The 22754-nt window shown below is 38.4% G+C and overlaps 1 protein-coding gene across 5 annotated transcripts in view; it reads right to left on the bottom strand.

Moving 5' to 3' along the window:
* The window catches only part of LOC106092614 (beta-1,3-glucosyltransferase), a 59322-nt gene extending 47147 nt beyond the window's left edge, over nucleotides 1-12175 (bottom strand). Inside the window, exons 1-2 of one of the 5 annotated variants that reach the window (XM_013259512.2) lie at nucleotides 11820-12175; nucleotides 4704-4909 (exon numbers count right to left, since the gene is read on the bottom strand). In XM_013259512.2, the coding sequence (XP_013114966.2) occupies nucleotides 4704-4764 (61 nt within the window). In that variant the 5' untranslated portion in view covers nucleotides 4765-4909; nucleotides 11820-12175. The remainder of the gene's footprint in view (nucleotides 1-4703; nucleotides 4910-11819) is intronic. The other 4 variants (XM_013259513.2, XM_013259514.2, XM_013259516.2 and 1 more) reach the window with 4 other exon arrangements.
* Between the last annotated feature and the right edge of the window lie 10579 nt (nucleotides 12176-22754).

Here is a 22754-nt window from a genome sequence, read left to right as displayed (position 1 = left end):
TCTTAAAAAATCACAATTTAGAAGTCTCAATCGTGTGGTGCCCTTGTGGCTTTCGCGCTGTTTAATAGTTATCTGCAACCCTATTTTAGACCATCCAGTCCACGGTGGTGGTAGCTGGTTGACTGTTGGCTTGGATCAAGGACATGCTGACACAATCGAGTCATTCAGGGCCTTCGTGATCCGCTAGATCATTATGACTGTTTCTGGTCGAGAAGGGATAGTCGTGCAGAATGTGTGCTGAAATTTTTACTCTCAGGTTCATTTTCGAACGACTTCTTAGCTGGGCCTTTTTCATTCATTCCAACAAGATGAACTAGCCAACGTAATCATTGTATGTTATTTTGATACGTTTAACTATGTATGCTTATCTCGTCATGCATTTGACACAGATCGTTGTTCATACTATGCCGGTATTCACCATCAACACAGATTGGTCCGAAAGTTTTACATATAATTTTTCTCTCAAACATACTATCGGTATCATTTATCAGATTTTATTATTTGTCTTTGTAGTTGCAGTAGCAGTTGATATATAAATCGTTGGTTGAATCGTTGTTGGGCCCCATTTCGACTATTGAACTTCTTGATTTGCTCACACTCACGTCTTACCATTTATCCCTTCTTTCTGTGGAATAGACGTTTTCCTCTCTACTTTTCTATCAATACCTTTTCTTCGCTAGGAGTTTTGCTGATGACTGCAGAGTTACTCAGTTCGCTGCATTCACCATTCCCGGCTTCTATAGTATTTCGACATTCCATGGGATTTTTGAGGGGAGTTATTTGGTACTCAAGTATGGACATTTGCGACATTTTCATTATACTGCGTGCAGTATCAGATCTTATGTTTCATGCTACGTTTCGACGAGTGCGAACCTTCGCTGCAATTATGTAAGGATCTATATCGTTCGTCAAACATGGTGGATAAATGCCTTCAATCTATCACAACATAATCCATTTGGTTCCTCACTTTTCGGGAGACAAACATGTGTCCTTGTGAATATCATTATCATATCATATCATTCCCTTGTAGAGCCAAACCAATAACTAGGCCAAAGATATTCTTCTATGCCATGGTCGGTTGTTCTCCCTCATTTTGTACGGGCCAAAAATACTAAACAGACGGTTATGAAAATCGTATTCTGTTACAAATTTAACTCAAAACAAAAATGTGTTTAAAATTAAAATCGAGCTTTCAGCTTTCTGCTTCTAAAAACAAAAACTTTTGCTTTTGGACCAATATTAAACAAACTTCCGATTTTACCATTAAAATCCGGTGATGGGTGCCGAGTTCGACGAAGGGGTCCTGTTGAGGATATTAGTTCTTAGAATGAAATTCGTAAACGAAGTACACATTAAAATGGGATTTATCATTAAAACATTAACCATACCCTGCACCGCTATCAAGGAAGTGTACAGTTCAACTCAGAAACTCTTCCTGAATCGGTTTAGCCATGTCCGTCTGTCCGTATTGAAATGAAATGAAAAGGAATGAGAGTGATCAAATCGAGGTACTCAAGAGTTGGAATGAGATCGATTGAAATCTCGTAACACACACAATAATAGAGAATATTTTAAACTGTTGATGTTCCATTGTAGCAGGATACATCCAGACAAATTTTGATGATGGGAATTAGAAAGAGTTAGATATTTATCCGAAATTTATATTTATCGAAAATCCATTTTTAAATTAGATTTTTCGTACAGTTCACACGAAGTATACAACTTTCAGAGTTGCTTTCTTTGAAAATACATATGAAAATGCGTATAGTGTGATAGCAACTTTAGCAGATAATGCTCAATGTACAAGAACGGGGATATAACATTAGGTGGCAACTACAGACGAAAAAGTCTCTATCTTATCGCATGTACAACATTATCAAGGGCACTATGTGATCGATTAAAATGTCATTGAGACAATTCAATCTTATTAGGACCGCTTTTGAAACCCACAATCCCACCTACGACCAAATAACCGTTATTTTTAATTTTTTCAAAAAGTATTCATTTATTCATAAATAACTATCTTCTTCCCTAGAAAGCCGAAGTAATGATCTGAGACTCAACATAGTATACGAGGTCTGGTAAAAAATAACCGTTATTTTATTTATTTTTTTAAAGCAATTATTATTTATGAATAACTATCTTGTCCCCTTCAAAAATAATCCCCCTCACATATTTTTTCCCCCTTTTTCAATCCTCTGAACACTTCTGAAACTCGCTTTTTGCTTACACAAAACTTAATACAGTTTTTTTGATTCATTTTTTTTTTTGAATAGTAAAAAATCTAAGAGCACACCAAAACACGACTTACCTTTTTATCTGTCAAAAGCAACTGGCTATCGGAAATGGCTGGTATTATCAACATTTATAACAGACATGTGTACCAACATAACAGAAAACAAGAAGTTATAGTCCGATTCGGATCATAAATGAAGTGAATGCTGAACATTGTAGAAGTCACTGTGTAATATTTTAGTTCATTGGGATAAGAATTGAGGCTTGTAGGGGCTCAAGAAGCAAAACTGGGATATCGGTTTATATGGGAGCTGTATCAAGCTATAGATCGATTCGGACCGTATTGGACAAGTATGTTCAAGATCATTTGCCAAAATTTCTGGCAAATCGGATGAGAATTGCGCCCTCTAGAGGCTCAAGAAGTCAAGATCCCAGATCGGTTTATATAGCAGCTATATCAGGTTATGTACCGATTTGCGCCATACTCAGCACAGTTAGTGAAAGTCACAAGAAAACAACTCATGCGAAATTTCAGCCAAATCGGATGAGAATTGCGCCCACCTGCGGCAAAAGAAATCAAGACCCAAGGTCGGTGTATACGGCAGCTATACCACGTTACGAACCTATTTGAATCATACTTTGCGCAGTTGTTGAAAGTGATACCAAAACACTACGTGCAAAATTACAGCCAAATCGCATAGGAATTGCGCCATCTAAAAGCTCAAGAAGTCAATACCCTTGATCGGTTTATATGGCAGCTATATCAGGTTATGAACCGATTAGCGCCATACTTAGCACAGTTGTTGGAAATGATACCAAAATGTCAGTCAAATTGGACGAGAATTGCGCCCTCTAGAGGCTCATGAAATCAATACCCAAGATCGGTTAATATAGCAGCTATATCAAAACATGGACCGATTTGGCCCATTCACAATCCCTACCGATTTGTGCCGTACTTGGTTATTGGAAGTCACAAGAAAACACCACATGCTAAATTTCAGCCAAATCGGATGAGAATTGCGCCCTCCAGCGGCAAAAGAAATCAAGACCCAAGGTCGGTGTATATGGCAGCTATACCACGTTACGAACCTATTTGAATCATACTTTGCGCAGTTGTTGGAAATGATACCAAAACACTACGTGCAAAATGTCAGTCAAATTGGACGAGAATTGCGCCCTCTAGAGACTCATGAAATCAATACCCAAGATCGGTTAATATAGCAGCTATATCAAAACATGGACCGATTTGGCCCATTCACAATCCCTACCGATTTGTGCCGTACTTGGTTATTGGAAGTCACAAGAAAACACCTCATGCTAAATTTCAGCCAAATCGGATGAGAATTGCGCCCTCCAGCGGCAAAAGAAATCAAGACCCAAGATCGGTTTATATGGCAGCTATACTAGGCTATTTGAATCATACTTAGCACTGTTGTTGAAAGTTATAACAAAACACCATATGCAAAATGTCAGTCAAATCGAACGAGAATTGCGCCCTTTAGAGGCTCAAGAAGTCAAGACTCAAGATCGGTTTATATGGCAGCTATATCAAAACATGGACCGATTTGGCCCATTCACTTCTCTACCAAACTACACAAATAAAAAGTTTTTGTGCAATATTTCAAGCGGCTAGCTGTACTCCTTCGTAATTTAGCGTGCTTTCGACGGACAGACGGACATGGATAGATCGACTTAAAATGACATGACGATCAAGAATATATATACTTTATGGGGTGATAGACGCATATTGCGCGGTGTTAGAAACAGAATGACGAAATTAGTCATCCTACCATCCTATGGTGGAGTTTATTACAAATGCGAAAATCTATCATACGTTAATCACGAAATTTGAAAATAACGTTCAGTATTTGATCAGCCCTCGTATTCCCACAACACTTTATTCTTCCATCGATTTGTTGACTTCAAATTCTCTTTCGATAATCCCACACGTTCCGAAGTCGGATATTGGTGTTGTGTCATGTTGTGAGAATGGAAATTTACTCGAAAACATTCCTGATGGTTTACACATAATGGGAAGAAGTTTATTTTAGGTTAGGTTGGAACGATTTACTTCGTTCGGCCATGGACTCATACTCATGTAGGCAATCTTTTCACTGATTTCTAAGCTCTAACATTGCTTCTTGCGCAGAGGTTCCAAAAGCAATCACGGATGCCTCATATAATAATTCATATTTTCAAATTATACTAGAGTTATATTATCTTTAATTTTCGACATTCAATGACCTGCTATAAGTAATAATATATATATTTTTTTTAATGAAAACATAATTTGCAATAACGAAACGAGTTGAAAAGTTTGTATTCGAAAATACCACATTAACATATATGGCATTTTGCTAATAAATTTTCGTTTAATGCAAATGAAATAAAGACACATAACAGTTTTCAAAAGAATAACATATTGCAAAGATAATAAATCATCTATTCCGATATATTCTAATACATACCTTTTGCATGTGTTAATTTGCTGATTACGAAGACAATGTATAGCCAATTTAAAATATTCATTTTCCTCTTGTCGTCAATAGTCCAATATTGATTAAAACTTGTAATATTTACATTGATGCAATTTTATCGAAGAACTTATGTCGGAAGATATGGTATTTACTTAATATTGGAGATATGCCTTAGGTCAGTCAGCTTATCAATTCATCTATGTGTGGAAGACAATAGAGTTAATTATCAATGGATAAACACAATTGAAATTGATCAATTGTTACTGTGGGCATTCACACATTTGTTCACATACACATGGAAGTCTATTGCAATAATAATAGCATAAAGACCATACATGGTCACAAGTTGTGTCTGCAGGATATGGCGATGTAATGGGTAAACATTACCAATTGTACATGAACATGTAAAAGTGCTCTAAGTTTGGTCGTGCCGAATACCATCCAATATCGAAGCTGTGAAATATCGGGTAAATAATAAGCTCATGCTAAGTCTGAGTATTAAGCCGGAGTAAGAGAGCGCTTCGGAGTCGGGTCAAACGTGCTCAACTCCGAACCAAACTCTGACTCCGGCTTAGTAGTTCGACTCCGGCATAAAAACCTCGACTCCTCAGCCCTGGTCTGGACCCATTGGAGCGGTTGTGGAGATGAGTAGCACAACATACTGTTCTTAAGTTCTGAGAAATTGAATAAAAATACGCTTTTAATGACATCTAGACGTTATAACGCGATCAGTTTATTTGGAAGGAATATCTAAATATATCTACCATATAGTTGAATATGCCTATCTTAGAAATCAACCCGCCAATTGAGATTGGATAATCAAGGTGTCCTAGAGGAACGGGATAGAATGGCAGATGTTTCGGGTCGAATACGTGGAACAATGATTCAGGTCGATTTAGACACACAAATATCAACCATGCAGGATTTGGCAGGAGGAACCCTAGTACTTTGTTCTTGACAAAGCGCATTTCAGATTCGTAATCAAATAGCATGAGTATAAGTAACTATTTGATCATCAACTTCCCTTGGATATTGCATTAAGCTTGCTAATGGGAATAAGATGTGAGATTGGACTGCGTTTTAGGAATTTTGAACTATAAACATTCGAAATGTACTTATAGGTACTAAATGTCGTCGAATTGGTTTTATGTGAACGGTAGTGCAAAAATTCTGATAACTCATATTTGCCTTATTTTGAAAAAAAACGGTTTTTTTTGTTTTGATAATTGTACTTTTCGGACACTAAAAAAGAAGTATAACTTGTTTTAATAGTTCTAAATATTGAAACATTGGTGTTAAGTAAAAAAGCCTAGTACTGACTTCGATTATGCGAAAAAGGTTGCTAAACTTCAATTCAATTTTGTGAAATCTCACAACTTCATAGATAAATTATACATAGATAAAGAATTTGAACTTCGCACATAGACTGTTTGGTGGCACTTGTGAATGAAGATAAATGAGAATTATCTAAGAACATGCAGCAAACAGAAATCTGCTCTCAACGACATGCAGTTTGCGCCGTTTGCTTTTTCTAAATATGCATTATTTCCTTTCCCGTAAAGGAAACTATGGCGTAATGCAAGTATAGGGGGTCACCCACCCCCACAAAAACGCCCAAACTGGGCACATTAGCCAATCACGGTTATATGGGATTCGGTTTGTTTATTCCGTATAGACTGAAAAACGGCAGAACCGATTTTCTCGAAATTTTTGCATATAGTGTATGTTGGTCTGGAAGGAAACATAGGCTATATAATTTTTCGGTATCGGAAGGGGGACGGACCCTCCCCCTTATGCCAAAAACACAACCTAAAATCAAAAGTGGACCGATCCGGACAATATAGGTATCAAATGAAAGGTATTGGAAGTAGAATACAAATTTGGTATTAAAATTTGTGTCAAAGTACCCATCGGACCGCCCCAACCCCAAAACGCCCCCAAACAGACATATTGGACGTTATTTATAATATGGAGCTCAAATGAAAGGGGCGAAGTGTCCCCACCCTAAAGAGATATTAGAGAGTTAAAGAAGGCGCATCGGACGGGGCCCGGTTCGGCTGGTTTATTATAATTCTATGTAGCTTACGGTTTTGCTACACGATTAAAAAAATTAAACTTGTCCTTATGTACATATGAAAACCGTATATCGGACTTTGTCAAAATTGTGTGTAACCTGTTAGGTGAAGTTAGGTTTAAGAGGCAGTCTGCCATCAGACTCACTTAGACGTTTTAGTCCATTGTGATGCCACAGGAGAAGGAAGATGCCTTCTAGTTCCTACCGTTGAAACATCCAGATCGCTTTAAACAGCCAATCAACTTGCATATGTTCACATTCGCTTAAAGAAATGAGAACCTCAACTGAAACTCCTTCTGACTGCCAGTGCTGGACACTAACACAGAAGGTGTTCTATACTTTCTTCTTCTTCGATGTCCTCAAAACTTCGGCAAAAGTCGTTGTTGGAAATCTTCAATCTATCAGCATCTTTTGCGATCAGACAGTGACCTATAATGACGGACACTGACACAGAGACGCATGTTCTAGACGACGACAGCAGAGCGGTTGACCTCTACGAGTTTATTTTACGCACAACCTCTCCTTTGTTACTATCTATCATTCGTTACCCTTCGGGCCTGATCCTGAAAACTTAGCTTCCATTTCGCTGTATGCATACCCACAAATTTCAGTTCCCCTGGTATGTGTAAGGTGTTTGAACTGTTTAGCCACTCCGTTGGGAGATATCCGATAGTCGCGGGCGGTTTTTGAATTACATATAAATACATTCTCCAGGGATTTACATCTTCGCCATTCCACAACTTCTTTAATAGCAAGGAACTCGGCTTGATACACATTCCAGTGGTCGGGTAAGCTTATCGATATGGCCAGTCGAAGTTCTTCCGAGTACATCCTTAAGCCCACCTGCTCGCCTAGTTTGAAACCATCCGTATAGAAGTCTATGTTACGTCTATTACCAGGGATATTGTATTGTAGTTCCAATGGGTTCTATCAGGAATAGTGGCACAGTAATTTTATCAACAAGCGGCTCAAGCTATGTGTAATCCACACTGCCTGGAATATCGGGCCTTGTAGCCAGGATAACACAGTGTGCGTAGGCGCCGCATGACCAATGAGAAAGCCTTATAAGCGCCATAGCAATTTGTCTAGCCACAATGTCCAGAGGCATAAGGTTTAGCATTAAATTCGGTGCATCAGATGGTGTCTTCCTCAATGCGGCTGTGATGTACAAACAAGCAATCCTTTGCATTCAGCTGTATATATATATATATATATAATGATGAATATTGCTACATTTTTTTTTCGGTGTATGGAATACATTTTTCTTTTATTCATGTTAAATTAAATTATTAAATTAATTATTAAATTATTATTAATTAAATTAATTAATTAATTAATTAAATTAATTATTAAATTATTATTATTAAATAGAAAAAAAGTTATTACATTTTTTTTTGGTAGCGGCTTTCATCAGCCACCCTGTATAAGTATATACACAGTGCATGACACTCGTTCTATGCCCCTAACTTTTGTCAATGGCTCTCTTACAGGTGTATAGGGCAAGAATTGCCTTTCTTGCCCTTTCCAAAATGTTTGATTTGAAGTTCAAGTTCCTGCCCAACAATACACTTCGGTTTTTGAAAATCGTATTTTCGGGTTTTGTACTGAATATAATAATCGGTTTCGCAGAAATTTATTGGTAAAATTTCTCTTAACAAATTTGTTATTAAAATTTTGTTCTGAAAAATTTATTTTTTCTCTAAATGAAACTTTGGTGAAAGTTTTGTCGTAAGGACGGCCCACAGCTCTAGTAAAATTTTTGCTGGTAACACATGGTGACAATTTACGATACATTAGTCGCCTCTTCTGCAACACTTATGCTGGTAAAGTTGGCATATGTTACAATTAAGCTTTATCATCTACAAATCAATTCATTACATGGCGAAAATAATGATAGAATCATTAGTTTTCGGCCAACTATTCCAAAAAATCTCAAATTATTACAATTTCACCCTGTAAAACAAAGCAAACCGAAAATTTCGCAAGGAAATTTAGAAAATTTTGTTTGAGCTGCTTACAGGTCTTTAAGAAAAAAATTCAAGATTCGACTTTCCAAAAAAATGTGTATACAATTTTTCTTAAAAAAATTTTTATCAAAATTTCATTTTCTTTTTATTTAAGAAACTGACTAAGAAATATGTCGTAGAACGTTAAGTTCATCCAAAGGTTTATTTAAAAATTTTAAAAAAGGTTGACCTTAAGAAAAATTTTTTTCAAATTTTCAAAACTCAAACCGGTTTTTTAAAAAAGCAAATTTTTCGAATAAAAGTCGGTTTATTGATCACCCTAGTAGAAAACATACATTGAGTGATAGAATTCGTACTTTTTAGTACATTCTTTACGCACAGTTACACAATTTAGACTCCAAAACTTGGGATTTGGGTTTTAGACAATTTGCAGTCCATTGCAGTTTTAGAGATCTGCAGCGGTGTATCGCATTTGTGGTGCATCACAAAAAACGTCTTCCTGTTGAATCAACGGAATTATTCAACTATAATCAATGCAAGCGGCTTGTACAAAAACACAAATGATTTGCGGTGGTGCAGATGTGTACGTACCGCTATGAAGCAAAGGACCTGGCAGTCCAAACGTCTCTCATGACATTGTCTGCAAAGACTTCTTTAAGACAAATTGAAATTTGTCATCGATATGGCATATCTGACGACATGTCTTACAGATTTTCTGATTTAAAATGTGATTGTTGACGAATTCATAAACCTTGCCCACGACCAATTCAGTACAATACTTTTTTATTGAGAAATTTAAAATTATTTTTTTCTTCGAAAACGGACGCTTTCTAAACGACATTGTAAAGACCAGTCACTTGAATAGTCACGAGACAGGATGACATGTTCGTTCACAATGTCTTTTAAAATGTCATGCATGATTTTCACGATAACTATATGAAAATGTCATCAACGATTTGTATGGGCTGCCGGCTATATGTCTTCAACGATTTAACATGGTCATGCACCCTTCATTTAAGACGTCTTGATGACTGCCACCGCAAACACTTACATATGCTCGTGTGTCTCTTTTATTTGCTGTGGTTTTTGAGTGTTTGACGAAAACAAAGCAAACAGCTCAATTTTATTTTTAACATATAAGAGTTTAAATAGTATAGAACAAAACATGTAAAAGCGTTCTAAGTTCGGCCGAGTCGAAATTTGGGAGCCCACCATCATGGATTGTGCAAAAAAATTATACAAAATAAATTAAGTTGTAGGGCATAATTTCATTCTACATACAAAAGTTCTGTCAACCCAGCAAAAATTAAAGCTTCTAGGAACCGAACAAGGATGATCGAGAGACCGGTTTACATGGAACCTATATCAGGTTAAAGACTGATTTTGGCCGTACTTGGCACAGTTGTTGGAAGTCAAAACAAAAGACTACATGAAAAATTTTAGCCAGATCGGACAAAAATTCGGCTTCCAGGGGCTTAAGAAGTCAAGTTGGAAGATCGGTTTATATGGGAGCTGTATTAGGTTATAGAACGACTTGGACCGTACTTGGCACAGTTGTTGAAAGTCAAAACAAAACACTACGTGCACAATTTCAGCCAACTCGGACAATAGCTCGGCTTCCAGGGGTCAAATCGGATGATCGGTTTATGTGGAACTTATTTCAGGTTATATACCGATTTGGACCGTATTTGACACAGTTGTTGGAAGTCATGCAAAATTTCAGCAAGATCGGACAAAAATTGCGGCTTCCAGGGGCTCAAGAAGTCAAATCGTGAGATCGGTTTATATGGGAGCTATATCAGGTGTTAGACCGATTTAGACCATAGTTGACGCAGTTATTGGAAGTCATGACGGAACACTACATGCAAAATTTTAACCAAATCGGATGAAAATTGCGGCTTCCAGGGGTTCAAGAAGTCAAATTAAGAGATCGGTTTATATGGGAGCTATATCTTAATCTGAACCAATATGACCCATTTGAAATCCCCAAGGATCTACATCGATATTTAGTATCTGTGTAAAATTTTATGCGGCTAGCATTACGCGTTCGACAGACATACGGACATGGCTAGATCAATTCAGAACGACGAGACGATCAATGTTTATATACTTTATGGGGTCTTAGACGAATATTTCGGAATGACTATATTTGTATACCCCCATTCTATGGTGATGGGTATAATAATCCCAAAAAATTGGCTATAAGAAATATTAAAATAAATGTTTGCTAAAATAAATAGGTTTTCTCATCGTGGCAATACCGCAATTACGATTCGAGTTAATGTGTTGCGTTGATGTGGTGTTTACGGTGTTTTCATTCTCGTCCAACACTCAAGCATAACATCGCCTTAGCCAAAGACAATGTTAAAAGCTGTGGTACACAAAGCATGCAAATTAATGTAGGTATTCATACGATCGCCACTCATATCAGTGTGCTGAGCAGAACACCGCATCAATTGCGGTGACGATCGATAATTACACCGCAATTTAATGAGTATTTCGAAAATCAGAAAAAAGCACCGCTTCTCTGATAACGATGCGGACCGGAGGTATACTAGTAAGTATATGCGCATGAATAATTCCTTCTAAAAGGGAAACCATGGACTTTGCATTTGATTGATTTCTGTTATAGAGGTGGTCTTTGTCCAAGAAATTTGATGGCGACCAGCTAAAAATACCCTAGCAACATTCTAGACATAGACTTCATTTACATATAATTACTAAGTGTGCAGATTCAATTTGAAATCTCAATTGATTTGCTATTTGTTCTATGAGTCCAAATTTCAAGCACTATGCAATTGGCTATCCGTTTGATCAAGTTCGGTCCGTCTTTCATCCTATTTAAAATGGGAAATTATCACCAGAACAAATCAATCATATCACTTGAATGTTGTGTAAATTAATTAAAGGTATTTAGTCAGTCATCCAGTTCGTCAGTCACCAGCAAGTCAGTTTGCAATGCGAGTGCTGTATTGAAGCTTTTGTAACAGCATCATCAGCTACATCTATAGCATTCAAGATGCACTCTCCATTTCAAGTGGTCCAATGTAATCAATCTCTCCTCACTTTTTTGTTTGGCAATTTTAGATAAATTAATTCAAAGGCTATTGTTATTGTATACAGCAGTCATGGAATGGATGTTGGTGCACTGCGCGTTTTACACCCGGGATACAAAGAACGAAAACTTCAATGCGAATCTGACACACAAACACACACACAAAAGTTAATACAATAACGACCGATGCAATTCTCCGCATTGACATTGAAATTTGATAGTGCCACTATTCAGTCAGTCCATCATATCCATGATGACATTGTCAAGTGTTTTTCAAAAAAGTTTCGAATTTCTGTTTGTCACGTGCTTGGATAGACTCGTCCTCAAAGATGTGCGGTGACGGTGCGACTGGAATGACGTGCCGGCTTGTACTGAAAGTAAACACTGTGATGGCATGCTGTTGGAGCACTTGGAGCTGCTTGTTCAGGAATTTGCCATAAATCACTCATCACACATTGAGCGAATTGCTAGTGCGCCGATGCGTACTTTCGAAATTTATGAATGAAATGTCCACCCAACGTGGCTGCTGCTACCGCTGTGGGGAGTGAAGAGACATGGAGTGGAAACTTTGTGGCCAGTGGAATTCTTATTGTAAAGTGCCTGATGATTTGTCCGTCTGTTGAAATTACGTGTGATTAACTTAATTCACTAATCGTTTGAGTGATTCTTGTAGTGTTTGTTAGACTGATGGTCGGGTGTCCGTTTATGAAGTTATGTGCGAACTTAATTGTTGAAACATATGGAAGAACTCATTTTCTGTCGAAGATGTGTTGAGTTTAATTACAATGGTGCATTTTTTATGATATTATTGTAAAAATCTCCACTCTCTCTGTCATGTGGTGTGCTACATCATTGTTGTTTGGAACAATTAAAAATGAAATATTTTCAAATATACAAATAATTGAATAATTTTAAACGACTAATCGATAAATCGTTTTGATGTTCAAAACAAGTAGAAAGTCATCAAGTTCGGCCGGGCCGAACTTTTGCCCGGGTATAGATGTAAACCTCGGGTATAGATGTAAACCACCTTTCGTCATAATCCGGGGAAAAATTTATTATTTATGCACTTATAGCAGCTATATCGAAATATGGTCCGATTTGGACCAAATTCGGCACGGACATTGAGCGATCTAATAAATATTGTACAAGTCACTGTTCAATTTTGTAGAACAAAGTATTGGTCTTTCTGGCAGCTATATCCAAATATTGACCGATCTGAACCATATAGGAAACGGACGTCGAAAATCCTAAAATAAGTGTGTTAAAATTTTGCGAAATCAAATAATAAATCCGCCATTTTTCCAATACCTTAAATCGGCAGATAAGAATATATTGGAGTTATCCAAGTCTGAACCGATTTGAACCAAATTGAAAAAATATGTCGAAGGGCCAAACATAGCTCAATGTCCCAAATTTCGGCGAACTCGGACAATAAATACGCCTTTTATGGGCCCAAGACCATGAATCGGAAGATCGGTCTATATGGCAGCTATGTTCAAATCTGGACCAAACTGAGCCAAATTGAAGAAGGATGTCGAGTAGCCTAACACAACTTACTGTTCCAAATTTCAGCAAAATCGGATAATAAATGTGGCATTTTTGGGCCTTAGCCCTTAAATTGGCAGATCTATCTATATGCGGGCTATATCAAGATAGCCCATCTTCGAACTTAAACTGCCTATGGACAAAAAAAGAATCTGTGCAAAGTTTCAGCTCAATGTCTCTATTTTTAAAGACTGCAGCGTGTTTCAACAGAAATCACTCCCATGCAAAACCGATCTACCGTTTGGTCTTCTACGGCTCAAGAAGCTTAATTTCTGGTTGATTTGACAGACATTTTGTACGCAATGTATACTTGTGCCCTTCAACTACGTTCAAGAGATTATCCCAATCTGACTCGACTTTGATGAAATTAATAACAGGCTATAAGATATATAATATAAGCTTCCATACCAAATGTATATGATAAATCGGGTGATAGATGGAGCTATATTTAAATCTGAAACGATTTTTACCAAAATAGCGTTTACCTTTGGCCTAAAAAGAGGATATGTGGAAAATTTCGTGATGATTGCATAATAAATGCGATCTCCACATTGATTATTTTGCCTAGATGGTTGTTGTGGTTGTAACCCCATTCGGTGTAAATATGTCGTCTCCAGATTTATCTCCAGGAATCTGGTTGTTTCAATTGGATCGCTCCATAGAAAGACTGCAGACAAATTAGTAGGTTTTTGCGGACATGTAAATCTCGTTGACGGGTGTCCACCAAGGACTATATTTGACTGTTATGATGAAATTGCATTGGTTACAGTATCCTGTAAGCCCGTTCTATATGTAGAGGTTGTGAGTGGATCGGCTATGAGTTGTCGAATTGCGTCCCTAAACATCTGGATACTCCTCCTGACGTGTCTCGAAGGGGCTTCCAGCTCCGTGAGTTGGAAACTCGGTTGATTCTGCTGGTGGAACTCAGGAGATACTGTTTAGAGAGAGGCTCCCTATGATCTTGTGTTTGAAGAATCTTGGTCTCCTCGTGTAGATGGTAAATTGTTGTCATCTGTAGTCAGCCCGTGATAGTTATTAGGTCTGCGTTTTTACCGTTCTGCAGGTTTTTACTTGTGTTCGGCCAATCGCTTTATGAATGGTTATTCATTTTTCTTTATCCTTACCCCAAAAACCCGCCCTTGGATCTTCGAGTAAGTTACTGTCGGAATTTTTCGTCCATCGACTATGACTTTAAACTTCATTGACATTTCTTTCGTCTAGGTGGTGAATAGTGTAGCTGTGGTTTCGTGAAAGAGATTTTCAGTTTGCGAGTTTCTGAAAAATTCTGTCAGAGCTAGAAGATAAATGTTAATTCGATCATACAGCCATCTGCGCCACACAGTGGGATGGTATAAAAAAAGCCATATTTGGCACAGTTGTTGGATACCATAACAAAACATGTCGTGCAAAATTTTATTCCAATCGGTTAAGAATTGCGCACACTAGATGCGCAAGACTCAAGATCGGTTTATATGGCAGCTATATCAAAACATAGACCGATATAGCCCATTTACAATCCCAACCGACCCTAATAAGAAGTATTTGTGCAAAATTTCAAGTGGTTAGCTTTACTCCTTCGAAAGTTAGCGTGCTTTCGACTGACAGACGGACGGACATGACTAGATCGACATAAAATGTGACGACGATCAAGAATATACATACTTTATGGGGTCTCAGACGAATGTTTCGAGTAGTTACAAATAGAATAACGAAATTAGTTTACCCCCATCCTATGGTGGAGACCCCCCCATCCGATTTATAGACCAATCACTACAACATGGGACTCAAATTAAAGATATGTGAGAGTAGAAAACGAATCTGATATCCAAATGTGGAACTAAGTGTTTCGTGGGTCACCCCACCCTCATAAAACCCCTCAAATCAGACATATTTACCGACCATGGCAATATGGATCTTAATTGAAAGGTCTGAGCACGAAATTGATTTTCACTTTTGGGACCAAGTCTCCGGGGGTCCATCACACCCCAAGGTAGACTTTTGCTTACCATTGCAAAGTGCGATTTAAATAAGAGGTAATTGAGTGTAGAAAAATCCATAGGAAAATTGGAATACATTTTCAACTACAATTACGCAGAAATGTTAAAATTTAGAGTACTTCTCTCCAAAATAGCATAATCGGGCGCAGCAGAGCGGGCCGGACTCAGCTAGTCTTATATATAAAAATCAATTTGTGTTTGTACGTAGGTTTGTTTGTTTGTATATTTGTGTGTTCCTTATAGCTCAGAAACGGCTGAACCGATTTTCCTGAAATTTTCACAGATGGTGCATAATGACCCCGTGATGAAAATAGGGTACCACATTTTTTGATATCTAAAGGGGGAGCGGACCCTCCCCCTTACCCTAATTTTCAGAAACGCCAGATATCGGAGATGGGTGGTGCGATTTAAGCGAAATTTTGTGTGCTCTCATATAGTTCCCTAAAAATAAAAATTTGGTTTCCAAATTTTGGATGGGGTACTTAGGGGGGCTGCCCCACCCTAAAACCTACCAAACATATATTTAAACCAATCACTACAATATGGGACTCAAATGAAAGGTATTTAGGATAAGAAAATGTACCTGATATCCAATTGTCGGACCAAGTGCTAGGGGGACCACCCCAAGCCCCAAAACACCCCTAAATCGTACATATTTACTGACCATGGCAATATTGCCACCCCACCCCCACAACATCACCCAAATAGTAAGTACTTTCTGACTATTGCAATATAAGGCTCAAATCCGATATATATTTTCAAGGCCAACTCACTGAGTGGCCGCCCATCCCCCAAAGCTGGTCATGTTTGCCATTATGTGGCTCAAATTAATGGTATTTGAGATTAGAAAACTAATTTGATAACCTTTTTTGAGGCCATGTGTTTGGGGAACCACCTCACTCCCGGGTGGGAGTGGGAGCGTACCCTCCCCCTTTCCCCAATTTTGAAAAACGCCAGATCTCGGAGACAGGTGCACCGATTTAAGCGAAATTTTATATGCCACGTTTTGGTACCCTAAAAACACGAAATTGGTATAAAGGTTTTTTGGTAAAATAACCTGGAGGACGCCCCATCCTAAAACCCACCCGGACGAACGTGTTTACTGATTGTGGCAATATTGGTATCAAATGAAAGGTATTTAAGAGTAGAGTACAAACTTGATATACAAATTTCGTCCAAAGTGTTCGAGGGAGTCCCCCACCCCAAAAAAACCCCCCAACAGGACTCTTTTTCCCGCTTTTGGGCAATATGGGTATCAAATAAAAGGTATTTAAAAGTAAAGTACAAATCTGACATAAAAATTTGTTCATTGGTGTCTGACGGCCCTCACCACCCCTCAAAACCCCCCCGCAGGGCATATTTACCAATTGAGACAATATGGATATTAAGTGAAAGGTATCTTAAAGTAAAGTAAGAATCCCCATCCCCAACCCTAAAAACACCTTAAACGGGCATGAATGTCCACGTCACAAAATGGGTATCAAATGAGAGGTCTTTGGGAGTTGACTACGAATCTGTTATACATAATTGGGACAGAGTCTAGGACCGGACCCCCACTAAATACCCTTCAATATGTGAATTAAAAGAAAGGTCTATATCAGTAGAATTAGAATCTAATGTGGATATAAAGATTCAAGAATCGGGGTCACGACCAGCAGTCCTGACGTTCAGCAAGATATGTATATCGCGACAATAAAGGACTCAAATAAACTGTTTTTTGGGTTTTAGGGTTGGGACGAGCGATCCCTCCTTCCAATAAAAACAACACCAAAAAGACGACCGAGAATATATTGTTCTCAAATGATGGGAAGTGTCAGAGGGCAATCCACCTTCCCCTTTTCCTACCCTAAAAAAAAATAAATTAAAAATAATATATGAAGGCCGATCAGGTTAGAAAAGTCCTTTGGTGGTAGAGTACACTTTTTACCCTCAAATTGGGATAAACACAGAAAGACCAAAACAACAACAAAATATTAATTAGTGTGGGTCTATACGAGACCCTTTGCCCTGAATATCTTGATTGCCAACTTCAAAATGCTTGCTTTTTGGGGCCAAACAAAATCATGCTCTAGCACGATGCTGAAATTATTTCAGTGTCTGCCCCCTAAACTCCCTTCAAACCGGCCATGTTTGCCTTCTATGGCAATAAATAATAGGTATTTGATAATACAAAACCAATTTGATATCCAATTTTGAGGCCAAGTGTTTGAGGGTCGTCTCACCCCATAAATTCCCTCCAAAACCAATGGCAATTGGGGCTCAAAAAGAAGAAATTTGAGAAGAGCACGATGCTGATATTTCTTCAGGGCTAAGTGAGTGGGCCGCCCGTGTCGTTATTTAGGCCGCGCCACCTCCAAAACCCGCCAAATGGAAATATAAACCAATAATGACAATATGGGGCTCAAATGAAAGGTAAGTGAGACTAGGGCGTCCACTCACCCCCAAAAATACCCCCAAACCGGATATATTCACCGACCACAGCAATAAACGACTCAAATGAAAGGTATTTGGGAGTAGAGCACGAAAATGATATCCACACTGGGGCGAAATATCTGAAAGGCCGTATTAGCACGCCAAATCAGGATTTATTTCCTGCTCGTGTCAATATAGGGCTCAGATAAAATAAAAGAGTGAAAGAAGGCACAGCGGAGCGGGCCCTGTCCAGATAGTAGCTCCCATATAAATCGATATGCCGATTTGATTTCCTGAGCCCTTGTGAGCCGCTATTTTTGTCCGATTTGGCTGAAATTTAGCATGTAGTGTTCTGTTACGACTTTCAATAACTGTGCCATATACGGTTCAATAAGGTCTTTAAACTGATATAGCTCACATATAAACCGATCTCCCGATTAGACTTCTTAAGCACTTATAAGCCCCAATTTTTGTCCGAGTTGGCTGACATTTAACTTGTCGTGTTTTGTTATGACTTTCAACAACTGTGCTAAGAATGGTCCAAATCGGTTTATAAACTGTTATAGCTCCCATATATAAATCGAACTCAGGTTTGACTTTTTGAGTCCTTACAAGACGCAATTTCTGTCCGATTTGGCTGATGTTACGACTTCCAACAACTGTGCCAAATACGGTCAAAATCAGTCTATAACCTGATATGGCTCCCAAGTAAACCGATCTCAAGTAAACCGATCTCGATCATCCATGTTCGGTTTCAAGGAGCTTTAGTTTTTGCTGTTTTGACAGAAGTTTGGTATGTAGAATAAAATAATGCCATTCAACTAAGTTTATTATACCCTTCGCCATAGGATGGGGGTATACTAATTTCGTCATTATGTTTGTAACACCTCGAAAAATACGTCTGAGACCCCATAAAGTATATATATTCTTGATCGTCGTGACATTTTATGTCGATCTAGCCATGTCCGTCCGTCCGCTTGTCTGTCAAAAGCACGCTAAATTTCGAAGGAGTAAAGCTGGCCGCTTGAAATTTCGCACAAATACTTTTAATTAGTGTAGGTCGGTTGGTATTGTAAATGGGTCAAATCTATATATCAAATGTTTTGATATAGCTGCCATATAAACCAATCTTAGATCTTCACTTCTTGAGCCTCTAGAGGGCGCAATTCTCGTCCGATTTGACGAAATTTTGCACGTGGGGTTTCGCACAAATACTTTTTATTAGTGTAGCTCGGTTGGTATTGTAAATGGGTCAAATCGGTCCATGTTTTGATATAGCTGCCATATAAACTGATCTTAGATCTTCACTTCTTGAGCCTCTAGAAGGCGCAATTCTCGTCCGATTTGACGAAATTTTGCACTTGGGGTTTTGGTATCACTTCCAACAACTGCGCTAAGTATGGTTCAAATCGGTCTATGTTTTAATATAGCTGCCCTATAAACCGATCGTGGGTCTTGACTTCTTGAGCCTCTTAAGGGCGCAATTCTCGTCTGATTTGACTGTTTTGGTATCACTTCCAACAACTGTGGTAAGTATGATTCAAATCGGTTCATAATCTGGTATTGCTGTCATGTAAACCGATCTTGGGTCTTGACTTCTTGAGCCTCTTAAGGTCGCAATTCTCGTCTGATTTGACTGTTTTGGTATCACTTCCAACAACTGTGTTAAGTATGATTCAAATCGGTTCATAATCTGGTATTGCTGTCATATAAACCGATCTTGACTTCTTGAGCCGCTGGAGGGCGCAATTCTCATCCGATTTGACTGAAATTTTGCATGAGGATTTTTGTTATGACTTCCAATGAATGTGCTTAATATAGCGTAAATCGGTATATAACCTGATATAGCTGCCATATAAACTGATCTGGGATCTTGAACTCTTGAGCCTCTAGAGTGCGCAATTCTCATCCGATTTTGCAGAAATTTCTGACCTTCAACAATTTTTTAATTATGGTCAAAATTAATTTAATTTATGGTCCGAAACGGACTATAATTTGATTTATTTCCAATAGCATAACAATTATTTTCCATTATTCTTTGTTTGCCTAAAAAGAGATACAGCGCATAGAACTCGACAAATGCGATCCATGGTATATAAGATTCGGCCTGGCCGAACTTAGCATGCTCTTACTTGTTTTTTTATAAATTTTTGGCAGATTCCATGGTGGTGGGTTCCGAACTTAGCACGCTTTTATATGTAAGTAGCATCTAGTATTAATTCTACGTAATAAACCACAAAAATTGAAAGAAGGGTATATAAGATTCGGCCCGGCCGAACTTAGCATGCTCTTACTTGTTTTTTTTATAAATTTTTGGCAGATTCCATGGTGGTGGGTTCCGAACTTAGCACGCTTTTATTTGTAAGTAGCATCTAGTATTAATTCTACGTAATAAACCACAAAAATTGAAAAAAAACATGCTCGTTATTTCCCATTACATTTCTATTCCTTTGAAATTGTATTATAGTGAATGCCCTTAAAGTTGCTTCCCAAATCATCTACCAATCGCATTTGGTGCCTCCCTATCGCAGTAGTCAATCTAAGCAATCCAATAAAAATAAATGAAGCCATTCGATAAGGTTAAATACATTTCGAATTAGTTCTGGTCGTGTTTTTAAAGGTATCCGTGACATGCAGGCGGGGCGTACCCTTGGCCATGTTTGCTTGTCTGCACAAACAAAAACAAGTGCAATTATCATTAATCACCCTCACTAAACAATAGCGTCACACAAGATATCCGATCAAATCTTAAAAAAAAAACTTTCAGCTGACGATACATAGCGAAAGAAAGCAAAGTAGGAATGTGTGAAAAAGTAAAACCCTTATTTAAAGTAATATTGGCCCTTTTATTTAAGACAAATGAATAGATTGGCTGATTTTTTAATTGTTTCATATTGGGATCGTATGTGTGAAGCAACTTTTTAGTAAGTCTATACAACATGTCACGGTGTCAGGTTAACAAAAGATTTATATTTCTTTATAGAAGAGTTCCAATCTGAACTTTTTATACCCACTACCTTAGGGTAGAGGGTATATTCATTACGTTGGCTATACATCGCAGTATCCATTTCCGACCTTAAAAATATACACATATTTCTTAAATCGTAGTAAAATTCTAAGATGATTTAACGTGTATCCGTTATTGAGTTATTGCGCTGAAATTTTGCACAGACACGTATTTTTTCTATACGCAGGTTAGGTTCTTTAATGGGTGAAATCGAACTGTATTTGGATCCAGCTGCCAGCTAAACCGACCCGACGATTTAGGGTCTTATGCCCATAAAAGCCGCATGTTTTGTCCGATTTCGTTAAAATTTGGGTCATCGATAGCTGCTTTATAGATCGATTTGCCTATTAAGTCTGTGTCTACAGTCCATAACTTACTTAATTAAAATGTCTGTGACAGAACATTTGACCCGCCTCGATATTCTGCGCTCATTCTAAAATCTCCGGGGGGTGTAAGTGTGGGGTGTCGGGTGTCTGCCACCACTTGAGCTCTTGGTCGTCCTGGTTTGCGTTAACCACCGTGATCGCCTTCAAAAGGCTTGCTTGTTGGGGCTTCTTCATCTGTTGCACGATGGACCCAATGAACAGTTTCATGAACAGCAAAAAGTCAATTTTTCAACTTAGCAATCTTCATAAAGTAAAAGCGGTTTTTATGCCTATGCGTTTGGAACGACCATGAACAAAATATTAGACCTAGGTGGCAACTCTGTATTTAGAAATGATCTGGTAAAATTGTCGCAAGTTGTTGTGTTTGATTGTCTCTCGTAAATATACCGTAAATGAAGGAAAACGTGTCTGCTATTTTGTTTTGCTTTATGAAAACGCATGCAAACGATTACCGAACGTCTGTCGACGGTAAACAGTAAAACCAAAATTTTACGTTCCGTTTTCGTGCCAGGTGATTGAAATTTTGAAGTTGGAAGAACTTTCAAAACCAAAGATTAATGTTAGAGAACTGATATTCTCCTATTCTATTAATAATAAAGGTTAATTGGGGAGCCCATCATGAAGAGGTGCTCAGTCTGACCTGTTGTGAACAGTAAATGTTGTGAAAAAAGGGAGACATATGTGACAACGCCAATACGGCGCTGTCGTATCCGCTAATCCATGTTATCACTATGTCGTGAAACTGAGGTCTATGCAGGGATTCCACACACTCCCCCACACACTGTTCTACAGCCCACGGCCTTGAGGGCCGCCAAATACACATACTGATTTCGACCCGGCACGCGATGATTGTAAGCACCACATTAGTTTAAACTCTGATCTTCAATTTGTTTGGTGTTCATCGTCATTACGAAAAGTTTAGCTGAGAGCTACCGGGCGAGTCCACAGGTTGCGATTAGTGAAAGGCTTTGTATATGGGGAGTAGCTGCAATTAAAGTCGCGGACAATCAGCGGTATCGAAAGAAGTATCTCCGTGAGAGGCCGGGGGGCAACGGCTCTTGCTTAAACACTAAGTGCCTGAGATACTCGATGTGACAAGCCTAGTGGCGTCTTTTAAGAAACTATGGCCTTAACGTTCCCGCGGCGATCGGTGACCGGGACGAGCTTGAAGAGAATCGCTACCTCCACATAAATATGTGGCTACAACATCATCAACAACAACAGATTTGGACAGCTGTAAATCTCTTAATCGCGATCTAGCCATGTCCGTCCGTCTGTCTGTCGAAAGCACGCTAACTTTCGAAGGAGTAAAGCTAGCCGCTTGAAATTTTCCACAAATACTTTTTATTAGTGTAGGTAGGTTGGGATTGTAAATGGGCTAAATCATCCCATATTTTGATATAGCTGCCATATAAACCAATCTTGGGTCTTGATATCTTGAGCCCCTAGAAGGCGCAATTCTCATCCGATTTGACTCAAATTTTGCACGTGGCGTTTTGATATCACTTCCAACAACTGCGGTAAGTATGATTCAAATCGGTCCATGTTTTGATATAGCTGCCATATAGACCGATCTTGGGTCTTAACTTCTTGAGC

Source organism: Stomoxys calcitrans, chromosome 3 (genome assembly GCF_963082655.1).
Source record: "Stomoxys calcitrans chromosome 3, idStoCalc2.1, whole genome shotgun sequence".
Classification (NCBI taxonomy): domain Eukaryota; kingdom Metazoa; phylum Arthropoda; class Insecta; order Diptera; family Muscidae; genus Stomoxys; species Stomoxys calcitrans.
The sequence above is the reverse complement of the archived record's forward strand: the minus strand, read 5'-3'. Positions and strand labels throughout refer to the sequence as shown.